Genomic DNA, 17,119 nt, shown 5'->3' with positions numbered 1-17,119 from the left:
AAGTAGCAGGCTACAAAGTCAACACAAAAGTCAGTAAACGATTGAAATTATGAAAACAGTCCCATTTACAATAGTAAGAAGAAGAGTCAAACACTTAGGAATTAACAAAAGAGGTGAAAAACTTGTGCAATGAAAACTATAAACCATTGGTTAAGGAAATTAAAGAAGACATAAATGGAAACACATTCCATGTTCATGAATTGGAAGATTTGACATTGTTAAAATGTCAGTACTTCCCCAAGTAGTCTAAGGCTCGATATAATCACTATCAAAATGCCAAAGATGTTTTTTAATTAATTGATTGATTTCGGCTGCACTGGGTCTTCGCTGCTGATAAGACTCTCTGGTTGTAGCGAGTGGAGGCCCCTCTCGTCGCAGTGCGCTGACTTCTCGTTGCAGTGGCCTCTCTTGTTGCCGCGGCTCCCGGGCGCGCAGGCTCAGCAGTGTCAGCTCACCGCTCCAGAGTGCAGGCTCAGCAGTTGTGACACATGGGCTTAGTTGCTCCATGACACATGTAATCTTTCTTGACCAGGGATAGAACCCATGTTCCCTGCATTGGCACACAGATTCTTAACCACTGGACCACTAAGGATGTCCCCTAAAGGTGTTTTTTTGAAGAAATAGAAAAACTCATCCTAAAAGTTATAAGAAATCTCAAGAGACCACCGGGTATCAAAAAAGCCTTGGAAAAGAGCGACGGGGACTGACTTCCCTAGTGGTCCAGTGGCCAAGACTCTGTCCTCCCAGTGCAGGGACCTGAGTTCAGTCCCTCATCAGGGAAGGGGATCCCACATGTTGCAACTGGAAGATGGTGCATGCTGCAACAGAGACAGAAGATCCTGCAGGCCACAGCTAAGACCCAGTACAGCCACACAAATAAGTAAAAGCAAATAAATATTTTAAAAAGGACAGTAAAACTGGAGGACTCACAAAATTGCAAAACTTACTGCAAAGCTGCACTCATCAAAATAGTGCAATATTGTCACCGTGACAAACGTATTAACCGGTGAAATGGAGTAGAGAACCCAGAAATAAATGTTAACATATATGAGCAAGTGATTTTTGACAGGGTTCCAAGACCATTCAATGGGGAAAAGAGTCTTTTCAACAAATGATGATGGGAAAACTGGATATCCACATGCAAGAGAATGAAATTGGACCCTTACCTAACACCATATATAAAAATTAACTCAAAATGGATCAAGGACTTAAATGTAAGACCTAAAACAGTAAAACACTTAGAAGAAAATGAGACAAAAACATTATGACATTGGATTTCACAGTGATTCATGATTCAGTGAATCCATAATCCAACCCATGATCCAATGACTCATTCCTTTGGATATGTCACCAGAGGCATTGGCCAAGAAAGAGAAACATAGACATACTGCATTTCATGCATTTTTTAAATTTTGTGCATCAGAAGACACTATTGACAAGAAGAGAGTCCACAGAATGGCAGGGAATAATTGCAAATCACGTCTGATGAGGGAGTAATATCCAGAATATATAGAGAGCTTCTAAAACTTAAGAACAAAAAACCTGATTCAAAAATGGGCAAAGGACTTGAATAGACATTTCTCAAAAGAAGGTATAGGCGGCCCATAGACATATTAAAAGAGGCTCAACATCACTAACTATGGGGAGAATGGATATCAAAACTACAATGAGATACTACCTCACCCCCAGTAGGATGATTACTGTCAAAAACCAGAAAACAAGTGCTGATGAAAATGTAGAGATACTGGAACCCTTGTGCACTGTTGGTAGGAATGTAAAATGGTACAGCCAGGTTTACTGTGGAAAACAGTATGGCAGTTCCTCAAAAATTAAACATGGGATTACCATATAATCCAGTGACTTCAATTCTCAGCAATACCCAAAAGAATTAGAAGCAGGGTCTCAGAGAGATGTTTCTACAAGTGTTCATAGCAGCTTTATTCACAGTAGCTGAAACACGGGTGGAACTCAACTGTCCATCAGTAAATGATGGATAAAGAATGGTTGGTCATGGGTCATCCCTGGAGATCCAGTGGTTAAGATGCCATGCTTCCAGGGCAGGGGGCATGAGTTCGATCCCTGGTTGGTTGGGGAACTAAGATCCACATGCCACATGGTGTGGTAAAAAGATAAAATCTGGTTTGTACCTATGGAATATTGTTCAGCCTTAAAAACGAAGGGAATTCTGCAGTATTGTTACAATATCAGTGAACCTTGAGGACATTATACCACATGAAATATACCAGTCACAAAAAAGACAAATACTGTATGACTCCACTTATACAAGGTACTTAGAGTAGTCAGTCATAAAGATAGAAAGTTAGACTGGCAGTTGCCAGGGCTGAGGGGAGAATGGGGAGTTATTGCTGCAGTTTCAGTTTTACAAAATGTGAAGAGTTATGGGAATAGATGATGGTAACAGTTGCACAACACCGTGGATGTATCTGATACCTCTGAACTGGCCTCTTTGCTAAGTTTTCGTTACGTGTATTTTACCACAAGCACACGCAGAAAACTCCAAAACATCACACTCCAAGTCTCAGTCCATACACTCTGCCCTCTGCTGCAGGCTGAGATAAGCCAGCATCACAGAAGTGTTGAAGCCCGTTTCTTGAGCTGGAATTGAGACTTTTTGTCTTAAGTCAGAAGTATCACAAGGAATCCCTTCTGTATCCATGGCAATAGGTGTCCTCTCCCTATCCAGAACCAGGCCGCCCTTGGGGAAACGTGGCTGGATTCACCATCCTGCATGAATGTTCCTGACACCCACTCGGTTGACTCACAGAGTGACGCCTGTTTCATAAGACCTGCTGGGAGTTCCTGTCTCTGGAAGCATGAATGATTCCCAGTTATTTTGACTCTCAAAGGATGCAGCTCTCCTGCTCTCCCCAGCCCCTCTTCCCAGGTAAACAGGAGCATCTTGAGAAACCATTGTCTCAAACTGTCCTTAACCTCTTCATCTCCAGCTACAGGCAAACCCAAAAATACAGACGATGCTTTGGCATCCCCGCAGCGAGGAGCAGGAGCGGGAACCTCTGCCTCCGAGGTTATCGAGTTGAACGACCCTTGTCCTGAAGCCCGGGAGAAGCTGCAGGAGATGTGTCGCATTATGTGAGCACCTCAGTGGTTGGGGCAGGTGGGAAAGGAGGGCATGGCCTGTGTGTGCGCAAGGGGGATCCTGGGAGTGTTGGCCACCCGGTGCCCCCAGCGACAGTGGAGGGGTGATTGTCGTCCCTCACACGCACATCCCTAGTCCTTTACCGTTCATAGTCCTTTTTAGTCCTGCTGTAACCTTATGAAGAAGGTAGGTTTATGCTCATTCTGCAGATGAGGAAACTGAGGTACCCCAAGTGCATGGTAGTAAAGCATTGTCTGAGGTCCTCCAGCTCAGTGAGCCTGACCCAGGGCAATGTGTTTTGCCTCCTCACCAGTCAGACCCCTTTGCATGGCTTCTTATAATTTACACACTCTTACAGTTAAGCATGTTTATTTTTTAACAATTTGTTAGATGTTCTCTTTGGAAAAAAAGAAACACCTCTCAAACAAAACATATCTACATGGGTGATTAATGACATTTATGATTTTGTGGGTCACGAGGCCTAGCAGGTGAACCTGCATTTGCCTTGTTCCCTGGAACAAGGCCCATGAAGGACTTCAAACATAGTCACATCTAAGCATATGTGTGTCCTGGAGCTCCTGGGAGACTGTCTCTGCAGCTGTAGAGCTTGGGTAGAGGGCAGCCACCCAGTTTGCTCATAACTGTGACATTTCAGAAGGAAACTGTCTTCCTTTGTAACCTCAGGATTGGGAGGGGATCAAAGCCTCCAGCTCCCCACCCCGTTCTGCACATAGGCCCACCGCATGGGTCTCCACCACTGTGCAAAAGGTGGAAATGAGGCCAGGAGTGGTCTGACGGGTACAGCCCTTCTCAGTTCTTCCTAAAAGCATTACCTGTGAGGATGAGGTCTTGGGGTGGGAGAAGGTCCTCCGGGAACAGGGAGATGGGATGGGAGTCTCAGGAGCTGGGGAGGAGCTACAGGGAGCCTCCCTGGTGAGTGAGAGCCAAGTGGCTAGAAGACATGTTGATCTCCTTCCCTGCAGAGAAGCCGAAAGGGTCTCGTGGAAAGGGAGGAATATCTTCTACCCCATCATCATACGCAACTACAGGGCAAAGATGCCCCCTCATCTAATGTCGACCCCCAAAGGGGATGCTCAGACCCAGAGCTCCCACCACCCTCACCCTCCGGGTGCTCAGACTTATGCTCCCGCCCCTCACCAGCCTCCTGCCCACCACCTCCACTCCGGCCGGCACTCTCTGGAGTGGAAGGGGCCCAGGAAGGTCATCAAGTTGCATTACTCCTTCTACGATGGGTCCTCCTTCGTTTAGTATCCTTCTGTTCGGGCCTTTCTCCCCGCAGCTCAGCCCAGAGAATTCCAGGGTTTGAAAAAGCCGGGGTTTCCTTTGGCTTTTCAGTTGATCAGAGAAGCCTGGTGAGCAGCGCTTCGGGGTATTAAGAATTTGTCCAGGTCAGAGGAAGAAGTCCTGCGAGTCAAGCCTCCAGTTCAGGTCCTGTCAACTAGGATGCAACAAGACCAGCTGTGTATGATCATGTGTCAGTCTGGGCTGGGGGTATAGTAATGGTCTCTGCCTTCGAGTCTCTCCCAAGCAAGAAGAGGTTAGAGACACAGAACATCTCTAGCTGAGACAAGGTGACAGGAGACCCCAGTCCAGGTGGGAGAGTCTTCATCTTTCTGTTCCAGGCTCATTAGATGAGCCCTGTGGTTCTTGAATACTTTGCCCACAAGATCCATGTATTTGGAGTCTAACCCACACCCCAGAACCCACCTGGCATGTGCCTGCCCAGGTTGCTCTGCAGCAGAGGTCTGTCTGCGTTCGTGAGCATATGGGCAGCTGGGTCCCAGCCTCGGGGTGTGGGAGTGGCACAGGGGGACACATTTTCTCTTTGAGAATCTGATGAAAGGTGTAGACCCTCTTCCTAGAAACATGTACTCAGACATGCAGGAAAAACATGACCTGTGATTGCAGGGGGTCTGCAGACCCCCACAACTTGTTTATGTACCTGGATTTTAGAACGCTAGATTGAGGAAAACTGAGCTTTCTGATATGCAAATCCTTGGCAGGTAAATGCTGAGGGTTACGCATATTTTAGAGTGAATGGAGTCAGACTGCTTTTTTCTTTCACAAATGTCTATCGAGTATCATATGTGGTGATGAATAGAATGAAGGTGCCACTTTACCTTGGAGGTAGCAACTTGAATATGATTGCTTTCTTCTGAAATGAAGAAAAGGAGTTTGAATTTGGGTGTTGATGGTGAGAGAGGGCTCCCTTTGGAGAACAATGCGGGGGAGAAACGGTGTATCAGGAAGGCACCTTGGACCCTAATCTCCTTACGGGGGCCCTGTCGCCCTCTCCCCAACGTGCTCTAGAGCTGAACCGGACTCAGATGCACAGCCTGTTTGTCAGCAAGGCTCTGAGGCCAGAGAGGGCAGAGTGCTGACTCCAGACTCTGCAGCCTAAGTTGGAAGAGATGCAAAGAAACACCAATCTTTTCATTCTTGTCCCTTCATTGTAGCAACAGGGAAACCAAGGCCCAGAGCGGGGCTCACCCAGTGCCACAGGGGAAACTGGTGGCAGAGCCAGCCCTGGACCCAGGGTCTCCTGACCTCCATTCGGGGCCCTCTTCCCAGCACCATTTTTATGCCTTTCAGGATTATTCCCTCCCACAGAGAGCAGGACAGGGGTTCTGGAAGCCAGGGGGAAACCTCATTTTACTAATAAAACCACTAAGCATACAGGGTCTACCACCTTTGGCAGAGAGGGTGGCTGTCTGAGCTGTCTCAACAGGCAGCTCAGCAGGTCTGCCGGCCATGGCCCCTCATTTTCTTTGGCTTCCTCTCAACTGAACTGGGCATTCAGAACTGCAGTGCCTGTCACAGGAGTCCTATTGTTTCTCTGGCCATAAATGAGTGCATTCATCACCCTCTGCTCAGCCCTGTTTCCAGGGCACCCTGTATGTTGAACCCAGCACACTCCTTCTTAGGCAGCTGCTGCTCACAGGGGTCGTGGGGCTCCCCCTCTCTGACTCTACACTGCATTGAATGGGACCCCTTTTCTGACTCCACGCTGCATTGAATGGGACCATTCCCCAGAGTTCACGAAGCCTGTGTCTGCCACCAGAGCGGGTGAACTAGTATAGATCAGGGGTTTGGGGGCCCGCACACAGCTCAGCCTTTTGGGATCCATACTCACTCCCCTGCCGCAGAATCCTGAAGGTCTCCTGCTGGAGACCTGAGCCATTGACGCTGGTGTGCTTGACCTAATCCCCAATGATCATCACATCCTGGCCATTAGTGCAGTTCCACTGTGGGAGGAGCGGAGGAGGGGCCTGGATTCTAGGCCCAGTTCTTGGTGACCCTGCCCAAGCCACTGCATCCCTCTGGGACTTACTGCTCTCCATTATAAAATGACGAAGTGGGACCCGGTGATCTTGAAGGACAGCGTCTGTGTTATGGTGACAAAATGGCCAAAACACAAGTGCAGCTGGTGGGCTGAGTCTTCCTCTCCACCTCCCCACCCCTTGGTCTAGCCAGAGCTTTGTTAACTTCACAGGTCTTTTCAGAGAACCAGTTCGGCGTGTTTCTGGTTCTCTCCATTGTCTTTTTCTCTACCTTGTTTTCTTGTATTATTTCCCACTTCTGCTAGCTTTAGTTTTACTTTGCTCTTTTAATAGCTCATTACAGTGGAAGGTTCAGTTGTTGATTTGATATCATTCTCCTTTAGTACAAATATTTTATAAAAATTTATTGGAATATAATTGATTTACAATGTTAGTAGTTTCTGCTGTACAGTGAAGTGAATCTCCACTCTTTTTAATTTTTTTCATCTTTTAAAAAATTGATATATAGTTGATTTACTATATCTACTCTTTCTAAGATTCTTTTCCCATATTGGTCACGGCAGAGTATTGAGAACAATTCTCTGTGCCACCCACTAGGTTCTTAGTTATCTACTCTTTATATAGTGGTGTGTAAATGTCAATCCCAGTCTCCCAGTTTATCTCCCCCACACCCTTTCCCTCCTGGTAACCACAAGCTTGTTTTCTACATCTGTGACTGTATTCTGTTTTGTAAATAAGTTCATTTGTACCGTTTTTTTTATTCTTCATATAAGCAACATCAGATGATATTTGTCCTTCTCTGACTTATTTCACTTAGTGTGATAATCTCCAGGTCCATCTGTGTTGCTACAAATGGCATTATTTCGTTCTTTTTAATGGCTGAGTTCTATTCCATTGTATATATGTACCACTTCTTTCTTTATCCATTCACCTCTCAGTGGACACTTAGGTTGCTTCCATGTCTTGGCTGTTGTAAACAGTGCTGCAGTGAACACTGGGGTGCTCATTCGAACCATGTTTTTCTCCAGATATATACCCAAGAGTGGGATTGCTGAATTATAGCTCTCTGATATTCTTTTCTCCGTATTTTCTAGTTATTTTCTTAGTGGTTCCCTGGTATAGTGGGATATAATTAGTAAGACGCAGTCACATTGGATTAGAATGAGTCCTCATCTGCTGGTGTCCCTGTAAGAAGAGAAAACAAACACGCCGAGAAAACGATCATGTGATGATGGAGATAAAGGTTAGAATGATGCGTCTATAAACAAAGGAATCCTGAAGATTCTTGGTAACCACCAGGAAAATAGGAAGAGGCAAGGAAGTGTTCTTCCCCAGAGCCTCTGAGAACATAGCCCTATCAGTGCTTTGATTTCAGATTTCTAGACTCCAGACCATGAGAGAATAAAATTCTGCTGTTTACGTCATCCAGTTTGTGATACTTAGTTACAATAGCCCCAAGAAATTAATTACAATCGACAACAAATTAGTTTGAGTAAATACCAACGTAAGCTCAATAGCATATAAGACTCTGCTCCTATGCAGCTCCATTCTGCCTCCTTTATTTTGTTATTAACAGAAATTAACTCTTTATATATACATTGTGTGCCATTAACATAGATTTACAATTATTATTTTATGTAATTGTCCTTTCAAATTATATGGGAAAAAATACTTATAAACCAAAAATAATATAACACTGAATTATATATTTACTTATGTGGTTACCTTTATCAGTGTTCTTTGTTCCTTTGTATGTCTTTGAGTTATTTTCAAGTGTGTTTTCACATCCTGGCAACGTTAGGTTCCAAATCCTTCAAACTCAGCTTCAACAGTACCTGAACCGAGAACTTCCAGATGTACAAGCTGAATTTCAAAGAGGCAGAGGAACCAGAGATCAAATTTCAACATTCATTGGATCATGGAGAAAGCAAGGGAATTCCAGAAAAACATCTATGTCAGCTTCACTGGGTACACTATAGCCTTGACTGTGCAGATCACAGCAAACTGTGGAAAATTCTTGAAAAGATGGGAGTACCAGACCACTTTAACTCTCTTCTGAGAAACCTGTGTCTGGGTCAAGAAGCAACAGTTAGAACTGGACATGGAACAATGGACTGCTTCCAAATTGGGGAAGGGGTATGACAAAGCTGTAAGTTGTCACCCTGCCTATTTAACTTATATGTAGAGTTCATCATGGAAAATGCCAGGCTGGATGAATCACAAGCTGGAATCAAGATTGTCAGGAGAAATATCAGTAACCTTAGATATGCAGATGATACCACTCTAATGGCAGAAAGTGAAGAGGAAGTAAAGAGCCTCTTGATGAGGGTGAAAGAAGAGAGTGAAAAAACTGGCTTAACATTCAACATTCAGAAAACTAAGATAATGGCATCCGGTCCCATCACTTCATGGCAAACAGAAGAGGAAAAAGTGGAAGCAGTGGCAGATTTTATTTTCCTGGGCTCCAGAATCACTGCAGACAATGACTGTAGCCATGAAATTAAAAGACGCTCCTTGGAAGGAAAGCTATGACCAACCTAGATAGCATATTAAAAAGCAGAGACATCTCTTGGCCAACAAAGTTCCATATAGTCAAAGCTGTGGTTTTTCCAGTAGTCATGTATGAATGTGAGAGCTGGACCATAAAAGAAGGCTGAGTGCTGAAGAACTGATGCTTTCAAATTGTGGTGCTGGAGAAGACTCTTGAGAGTCCCTTGGACAGCATGGAGATGAAACCAGTCAACCTTAAAGGAAATGAATCCTGAATATTCATTGGAAGGACTGATGCTGAAGCTCCAGTACTTTGGCCACCTGTTGCAAAGAGCCAATTCACTGGAAAAGATCTTGATGCTGGGAAAGATTGAAGGCAAAAAAAGAAAGATGAGGCAGAAGATGAGATGGTTAGATAGCATTACCGACTTAATGGACATGAATTTGAGCAAACTCTGGGAGATAGTGGAGGACCAAGGAACCTGGTGTGCTGCAGTCCATGGAGTTGCAGAGTCAGTCGTGACTTAGTGACTGAAAAACAGCAAGAAGTGTTTTTTCATTTCAGCCTTAAGAACTCCTTTTATCATTTTTGTTGGGCAGGTGTACTAGTGGTTAACTCCCTCAGCTTTAGTTGATATGAAAAATTTAAATTTCTCCTTCATTTTGAAGAATAGTTTTACTCGATATAGAAGTCTTCTTGGTTGATAGCTTTTTTCTTTCAACTCTTTAAATATTACATCCCAGTACCTCTGGCCTCCTTGTTTTTTGATGAGAAATTGGCCAATCATATTAAGGATCCTTTGTACATGACAAGGCTCTTCTTTTGCTGCTTTCAAGAGTCCTTGTCTTTATGCCGTTTGATGATACTGTGTCTCAGTGCGGCTCTGTTTGCATTTATTGTACTTGGAGTTTGTTGAGTTTCTTGAACATGCACAGTCATATCTTCCGTGAAAAGTTTTCACCCATTATACCTTCACACATTCTTTCTGTCCCCCTACTTCATCTTTGGGACTCCTGTTATGCATATATTGGGATTTTTTTTAATTTATATTTTAATTGGAGGAAAGTTGCTTTACAATGTTGTGCTTTCCATGAGGCACCTGAGAGCAGAACCTGGAGAGTTTCTGTTATTTCTACTTAACCATTTCTGCCAGCTATCCCTCTGGAAACATCGCCATGTGTCAGATCCCCACGTGCTGCAGAGGGAGAGCCATCACCTGCCTCTTTAACGACACACCCAGCTTCTCCTTCCTGGCCCTGTTCAATGCTGAAGGCCAGGGCTGTGTTCACTACAACCTAAAGGCCCGGTGAGTAGGTGGGAGGAGTCTTGGCCCCTGGAAGAATCTCTGAGGGTGATGAAGTGGGGCACTGACGTAAAAAGTAGGAGCCCCTGGTGAAAGGAGGGGCCAGTCCGCATCCAGAGGTCTAGGAAGACAGCGTGGCAGGGCCCAAGTGGTGCGTCAGGGACACGGGTGCCCTGAGGCCCTTACTTGCTGGATCCATGTCACAGCCACCAAAAAGGGAAACTCCCCAAGTCCTACTCCACTTCTTCCCCCAGAACACTAAGATGTGGAATGTCAGCTAGGTTCATGGAAGAATTCTTTAGGGAAGAGAAGTGTTTTATACTAGGAAACAGTGAAGGAGAGGCCATGGGTAGCACATATTCTTGGCAGCCAAATGTGGATTTTGTCTGATACTCTTAAGGAGTTGTGTTGGAAGGAATGACTTACTTTCATGAGACATGTATTCCATTTCCCATTTTGGTGCCTGAGATCTTACATGCTCAAGCTCCTGGGCTGCAGGCACACATTCCATTTCTGTCTCCCTTGGGTTTAGCCTGAGTCTCCACCATCTCCCTCAGACCTGTGCTTCCTAGCAGACTCCCGCAAGTAGCATCAACAGATGTGAAGGGACCTCAGACCATGTTAGGCGGGGGAAGTGGGGCTACTTGCAAGAGTCCACAGTTCTTCCTTCTAGGGCAGAGTCTCAGCGTCCTGCCTGCTGATAGCCTGTAGTGATGAGGGCTTCCTTCAGGGGCCTGCAGGCAGCTCCTCATTTATGTATCTCTCCTAGCTGCCCATACGTCTTGGTCTTGGATGAGGAAGGTGGTATCACCAACGACCAGAAGGGCTACGTAGTCCACAAGTGGAGCTGGACTTCTAAGACGGAGACTTTACTCTCTCTGGAATACAAGGTAGGGGTGGGCAGCAGAGGTAGGGCATTAAGAACCAGGAGGCTGCCTGTGTGACAGGAGCATGGCCTCTAGGAGCTTGTGATCTCACCCAGAGGTCTGCACGTTGATGGGCAGTGGCCCACGGTTGGCTGAAGTGAACTTTTCAGTTGCCTGCAGAGACTGTTGTACTGACCTTTCTTAGTAATATTCTTCCTATTGTATTTTTATTATTAACAATATTATGTTTTATAGTTAAAAATGTCCTTTATTTTAGGGATTAGCTGTTACAGTAGTTGATGGTTTTTTTATTTTTAATGTCTAATGTGGCCGTAGGAAAAGTTACGTTATTTTGGTCCTCATCAGTGTTTGTTTTTGTAATTTACTATCTGTGAAATAAAAAAAACCTGAGCATTAAAGGTAGCTGATAGACAAAAATCCTTTTTTCATTCTTTTGGTTGTTAAGCTATTCTTCAAAGTTTACTAATAAGTTAACGTTGAATTACTAGTACTAAATAACAACTGATTACATTAATTTACTAATAAAGCAAATTAGGTGTGCTTATCACTTTACCTATGGCAGAGTTTCTCGTCCTTGGAACCACTGACATTTTGAGATGGGTAATTCTTTGTGATAACTGTGCATTGTGGGATATTTATCACTATCACCCCAGATGCCAGTGATACCCACTCTCCTAGTTAGAACAACCAAAAATATCTCCAGACAGCGCCAGAGGTTCTCTGAGGGGCAGAAATCACCCATTGTTTAAAATCATCAACCTTGGGGAACTCAAGGAACTTAGAAGTCTAGGGGAATAATATGTGGTAGAGGAGGGTAAGCACTGTGAGACAGGGATTAGCTCGTGGGTTGGGATTCAGAGAAAGATCATAGAACACAGAATCCACCCAAGGTAAGAGTTAACAGACAGAATCACTCTTGGAGTTTATGGTGGGGCTCACACATCCTATCTCATGCCCTTCCTGTTCATCCTCTACATTGGCCACTGGATTCTCATTCTTATAAACCAATTCCTGTAGTCCATACCTCTGTTTAGAAACATTCAAGTCTTTGAACATGACTCACCTTTCCCACCCCATTGGCCTGAAATACATCTTCTCGCTCTGCCAATCCAAATCATTCTTCCTTCAAACCCCTAGTCAGACTTCCTATCTTTGTGGCTCTCCAGTTCATGCCCATTTCTCTCTTCTTCCAGGGCCCACTGTCTGGATTAAAAGGCAATCCACACTGAAATGAGGAATTTCAGTCATTGGACAATTAGTTATGCAATGAAGAGGTTCTCAGTTGTGGCTGAATATCAGAATCACCCATGGAACTTTTAACAGACCCCAGACACAGCTCCACAGAGATCCAGATTCAGTTGGTCTGCCATGGGTTCTGGATTTTGTAGTTTTCACAAGTCTTTCTGCTTGACCAGGTCCCAGCTCCCCAGTCCAGATGTGTATTGTTATTGCCTTAATATTTAACATTTTGTAGTTGTATGAAAAGTTTACAATTCAAAAAGATTATAAGTTGCTCGCAAGCAGGTACCGTATTATATGTCAGTGTGGCCAAGTAGACAGAGAACTGGGATGAGGAACTGAGGAGCCAAGTACTAATGTCTTGCTGAACCCTGGCTGTGCAGCTTTCTAAAAACCACTCAGCTTCTCTGAGCCTTGGTGTCTGATCAGTACAAGATGGGTCACCAGAGCCTCCGTCCTTGCCTCACACTGCTTTTGTGAGAACTGAAAGAAACAATGGTGGGGAGGGTGTTTCAGCAGTGCGTTTCAGTTCATTCTTCTAGGCCCTAGAGCTGCATGCAGAAATGCACAGCAGGGTCTGGTGCAGTCAGGGGTGGCCTGGAAGACAAGGTGGCCTTGAGGTGTAACACGAGTGTGCAACTGTTTTCATAGATACAGATAAGAAGGAGGGAAAGAACTCTGGGTAGAGGAGTAGTGTCTCCAAAGTTAGGCGGCAGTGTGGCGTTGTTAAAAGTTCACAGGTGCTCTTCATGCAAGAAAAGAAGCCAGGGCTGTGTGTATCATGGGGTGGAGGCGAGAGGCATTGGATGTCAGGCCAGGAGTTTGCATCTGTCTTGAAGGCTACAGTGGCTAGTTTGTTTCTGCCCAGATGTTTACCATTCCCAGCGTTTTCATTCCTCTCTGAAAATCTGTTTTCCTCCTGGTATCATTTCTCTTCAGCCTGAAGAACTTCCTTTAGCATTTCTTGAAATGAACATCTTCTGGCAACAAATTCTATTGTTTTTCATGTGGAAAATGTTTTTATGAAAAAATATTTTTGTTGGGTATGGAATTCTGTTTGACTTCTTAAAAAATTAGCATTTTAAAGATGTTCCATTGTATCTGTCCTCCATAGTTTCTGATGAGAAATCTGTGGTTATTTAAATCATTGTTCATTTTCTCTAGCTGCTTTCAAGATTTTCTGTTTTTGTTTTGTAAGTTTGACTCTGATGTTTCTACATGTGGTTATCTTCATATAAATTCTGTTTGGGGTTTACTGAGCTTCTTTAATCTGTGAATTCACATCTTTCATCAAATTTGGGAGGTCTTCTGCCCCTATTTGGGGTGGGGGGAGTGCTCCAGTCTCTTTCCATCTCTTCTGAGACTCCAATCACATGTATTTTAGACCTTTTATGCTCAAAACTCTCTGAGCCAGGCTTCAGCAATACGTGAACCGTGAACTTGCTGATGTTCAAGCTGGTTTTAGAAAAGGCAGAGGAACCAGAGATCAAATTGCCAACATCCTCTGGATCATGGAAAAAACAAGAGAGTTCCAGAAAAACATCTATTTCTGCTTTATTGACTATGCCAAAGCCTTTGGCTGTGTGAATCACAAGAAACTGTGGAAAATTCTGAAAGAGATGGGAATACCAGACCACCTGACCTGCCTCTTGAGAAATCTGTATGCAGGTCAGGAAGCAACAGTTAGAACTGGACATGGAACAACAGACTGGTTCCAAATAGGAAAAGGAGTACATCAAGGCTGTATATTGTCACCCTGCTTATTTAACTTCTATGCAGGGTACATCATGAGAAACGCTGGGCTGGAAGAAACACAAGCTGGAATCAAGATTTCCGGGAGAAATATCAATGACCTCAGATACGCGGATGACACCACCCTTATGGCAGAAAGTGAAGAGGAACTAAAAAGTCTCTTGATGAAAGTGAAAGTGGAGAGTGAAAAAGTTGGCTTAAAGCTCAACATTCAGAAAACGAAGATCATGGCATCTGGTCCCATCACTTCATGGGAAACAGATGGGGAAACAGTGTCAGACTTTATTTTTGGGGGCTCCAAAATCACTGCAGATGGTGACTGCAGCCATGAAATTAAAAGACACTTACTCCTTGGAAGGAAAGTTAAGACCAATCTAGATAGCATATTCAAAAGCAGAGACATTACTTTGCCAACAAAGGTCTGTCTAGTCAAGGCTATGGTTTTTCCTGTGGTCATGCATGGATGTGAGAGTTGGACTGTGAAGAAGGCTGAGCGCCGAAGAATTGATGCTTTTGAACTGTGGTGTTGGAGAAGACTCTTGAGAGTCCCTTGGACTGCAAGGAGATCCAACCAGTCCATTCTGAAGGAGATCAGCCCTGGGATTTCTTTGGAAGGAATGATGCCAAAGCTGAAACTCCAGTACTTTGGCTACCTCTTGCGAAGAGTTAACTCATTGGAAAAGACTCTGATGCTGGGAGGGATTGGGGGCAGGAGGAGAAGGGGACGACAGAGGAGGAGATGGCTGGATGGCATCACTGACTCGATGGACGTGAGTCTGAGTGAACTCCGGGAGTTGGTGATGGACAGGGAGGCCTGGCGTGCTGCGATTCATGGGGTTGCAGAGTCGGACATGACTAAGCGACTGAACTGAACTGAAGATTGTCCTGAAGGTCCCTGAAGCTCTGCTGTTTTTGTTGTTGTTTAATATTTTTCTGTTTATTTTTCAGATTACATAATTTACATGGATATATCTCCAAGTTCACTGACTTTATTCTGTCGTTTCCATTCTGCTGTTGTGCTAATCCTAGGAAGGTTAGAAATTCCAGGTATTTATTTTCAACTCTGTAATTTCCATTTAGCTGCTTTTTATATTTTCTGTTTCTCTGCTGAGATTTCCTAATTTTTTTCATCAGAGGTATGTCTTTCTTTGCTTTATCGAACATAGTTAAATTAGCTGCTATAAACCCTTGTCTGCTAATTTCAACATCTGGGACATATCAGACAGGATTGGTTATTTGTTGCCTTGAGAATGGCTCACACGTCACTGGTTCTTCACATGTTGAGTCGTTCTGGATTGCCGGCATTGTGGATGTTATGTTTTGGAGTCTCTGAGCTCTGATGTGTTGACTGTTTTGTTTTAACAGGCAGTGGACTTACTTAGAGTTATAGTGCAAACCTTGTCTCACCAGTAGTGGGCAGCAGCTCAAATCTCAGTTCAGTTTTCTGTTTCCCTGGAAGTAAGCTGCCTTGAGTCTGCACTGTTCACACGTGGTCCAGGGATCAGCTAGAGCCGTGGCCTGATTATCAGTAGCATCCAGGACTCTATTTCTCTACCCCTTCTGTAAAGCTCTCCTTACTTTCCTGTGACTGTGGCTTGCCCCAGGTTTTGTCCTTTGGTTCTTTGGGCCACAAAGAACTCATCCCATGTTGGTCCTTTTCAGTTTTGACTCAGAAATCTGCCTGTTTTGCTCACTCTTATGAGCCTTGGGATAGTTGTTTTGTTGTATTTTTTCCCATTCTGTGGGGGAAATCAACCTGGTAAGAGCTGACTCGGCTATTGGATCCCTCCATCTCCTTCATAGCTGCTTACAAGTTTGGGTTGGAAAGGGAAGGGGCAGTGGTAAAGAAACATCCTTACTTTTTCTGCTGATCCCTCAAAGAGAAATGGGGATTCTTTTGTCTTCTCCATGAAAGCAAGATTCTAACATAATAACCAGAAAGATCTTATGGCTCCCTCAGCCCCAGGCCGAGAGGGGCTTTGTGTTTTTCGATGTGTCAGGAACAGTGTGTGGGACAGCAGAAGCAGGGACCCACCAAGTCCTGGTTCCTTCATCCACAGGTGAATGAGCAAATGAAGCTGACGGTGCTCGGGCAGGACGCTATGATGGTCACCTTCACCTCCATGAATGAGACAGTAACGCTCCCCATATCGGCCAGCAACTGTCCCCACGGGATATCGCACGATAAGCGGGTAAGGCTCATAGACCAGTCACCCGGGGCTGAGCCCAGAGCGTCTCACCCCATACAAGGCCTGACCTCTTTCCCTGCCTAGTGGACTTCTCATCATTCAGTGTCAGACTTTAGTACTGTCTTCTCTCTGAAACTTGTGTCGAGTGTCTTCAGGTGCCTCAGAATCCAGTGCAGACTAGCTTAAGCATGGGAAGAGACAGTGTAGGCTCAGTAAACTGAGAAGTCAGTCTGTAGATAGGCAGCGTCAGACATGACTGGATCCAGGCCCTCAAAGCATTCTATAAGATCTTCCCATCCCCTCGCTCTGCCCTCCTCTTTGTTGGCTTCGTTCTCAAGGAGTTTTTCTCACCTCATGGTGACCAGATGGTCATGAGCCTCTGCAGGCTCATTGTTCTTCCAGCTTTGGTTTTCCCGAGAGAAAAAGAACCTCTTTTGCTATGTGTTCCAGTAGAGGTGCCAACACTAACATCATTGGCTCCATCTGGTGCCCATACCTGGAATGTTCTCTGTGGCCAGAAGTGTGTGGTGCTCTCACTGGCCAGGCTTGAGTGTCGTGTCCAGCCCAGGAGCCGAGGGGTGTGATCAGCCCCTGGTATGCCACTTGAGCAGATGAGTAGGCAGGAGTGTGTTCCTGAAGGAAGATTATGGTGCTTTTGGCAGAAGAGGAAGAGATGGTGCTGGATAGAACCACTGCCCGCATGTTGATCCTCTCCACCACCTCCTTGCCTATCCCAGGTAGAGTACTCCTGGCCCCTTACTCAGCCCTCCCAGCCATGATTCACCTCATTCCAACACTGCTTTATTTATAAGCCAGCCTTCTCTACTGAACTGGGGAT

The 17,119-nt window shown here is 44.8% G+C and overlaps 1 protein-coding gene across 6 annotated transcripts in view; it reads left to right on the top strand.

Moving 5' to 3' along the window:
• C22H3orf20 (chromosome 22 C3orf20 homolog) overlaps window positions 1-17,119 on the top strand; it is a 58,481-nt gene that overhangs the window by 19,280 nt on the left and 22,082 nt on the right. For 4 of the 6 annotated variants that reach the window (XM_070776957.1, XM_070776958.1, XM_070776956.1 and 1 more), the window contains 5 exons: window positions 2,967-3,111; window positions 4,102-4,386; window positions 10,065-10,217; window positions 10,984-11,104; window positions 16,153-16,284. In XM_070776957.1, coding sequence (XP_070633058.1) covers window positions 2,967-3,111; window positions 4,102-4,386; window positions 10,065-10,217; window positions 10,984-11,104; window positions 16,153-16,284 — 836 coding nt within the window. The remainder of the gene's footprint in view (window positions 1-2,966; window positions 3,112-4,101; window positions 4,387-10,064; window positions 10,218-10,983; window positions 11,105-16,152; window positions 16,285-17,119) is intronic. The other 2 variants (XM_070776959.1, XM_070776960.1) reach the window with 2 other exon arrangements.

Source organism: Bos indicus, chromosome 22, assembly GCF_029378745.1.
Source record: "Bos indicus isolate NIAB-ARS_2022 breed Sahiwal x Tharparkar chromosome 22, NIAB-ARS_B.indTharparkar_mat_pri_1.0, whole genome shotgun sequence".
Lineage (NCBI taxonomy): Eukaryota > Metazoa > Chordata > Mammalia > Artiodactyla > Bovidae > Bos > Bos indicus.
Note: the sequence above shows the minus strand (reverse complement) of the source record. Positions and strands in the feature narration are given on the sequence as shown.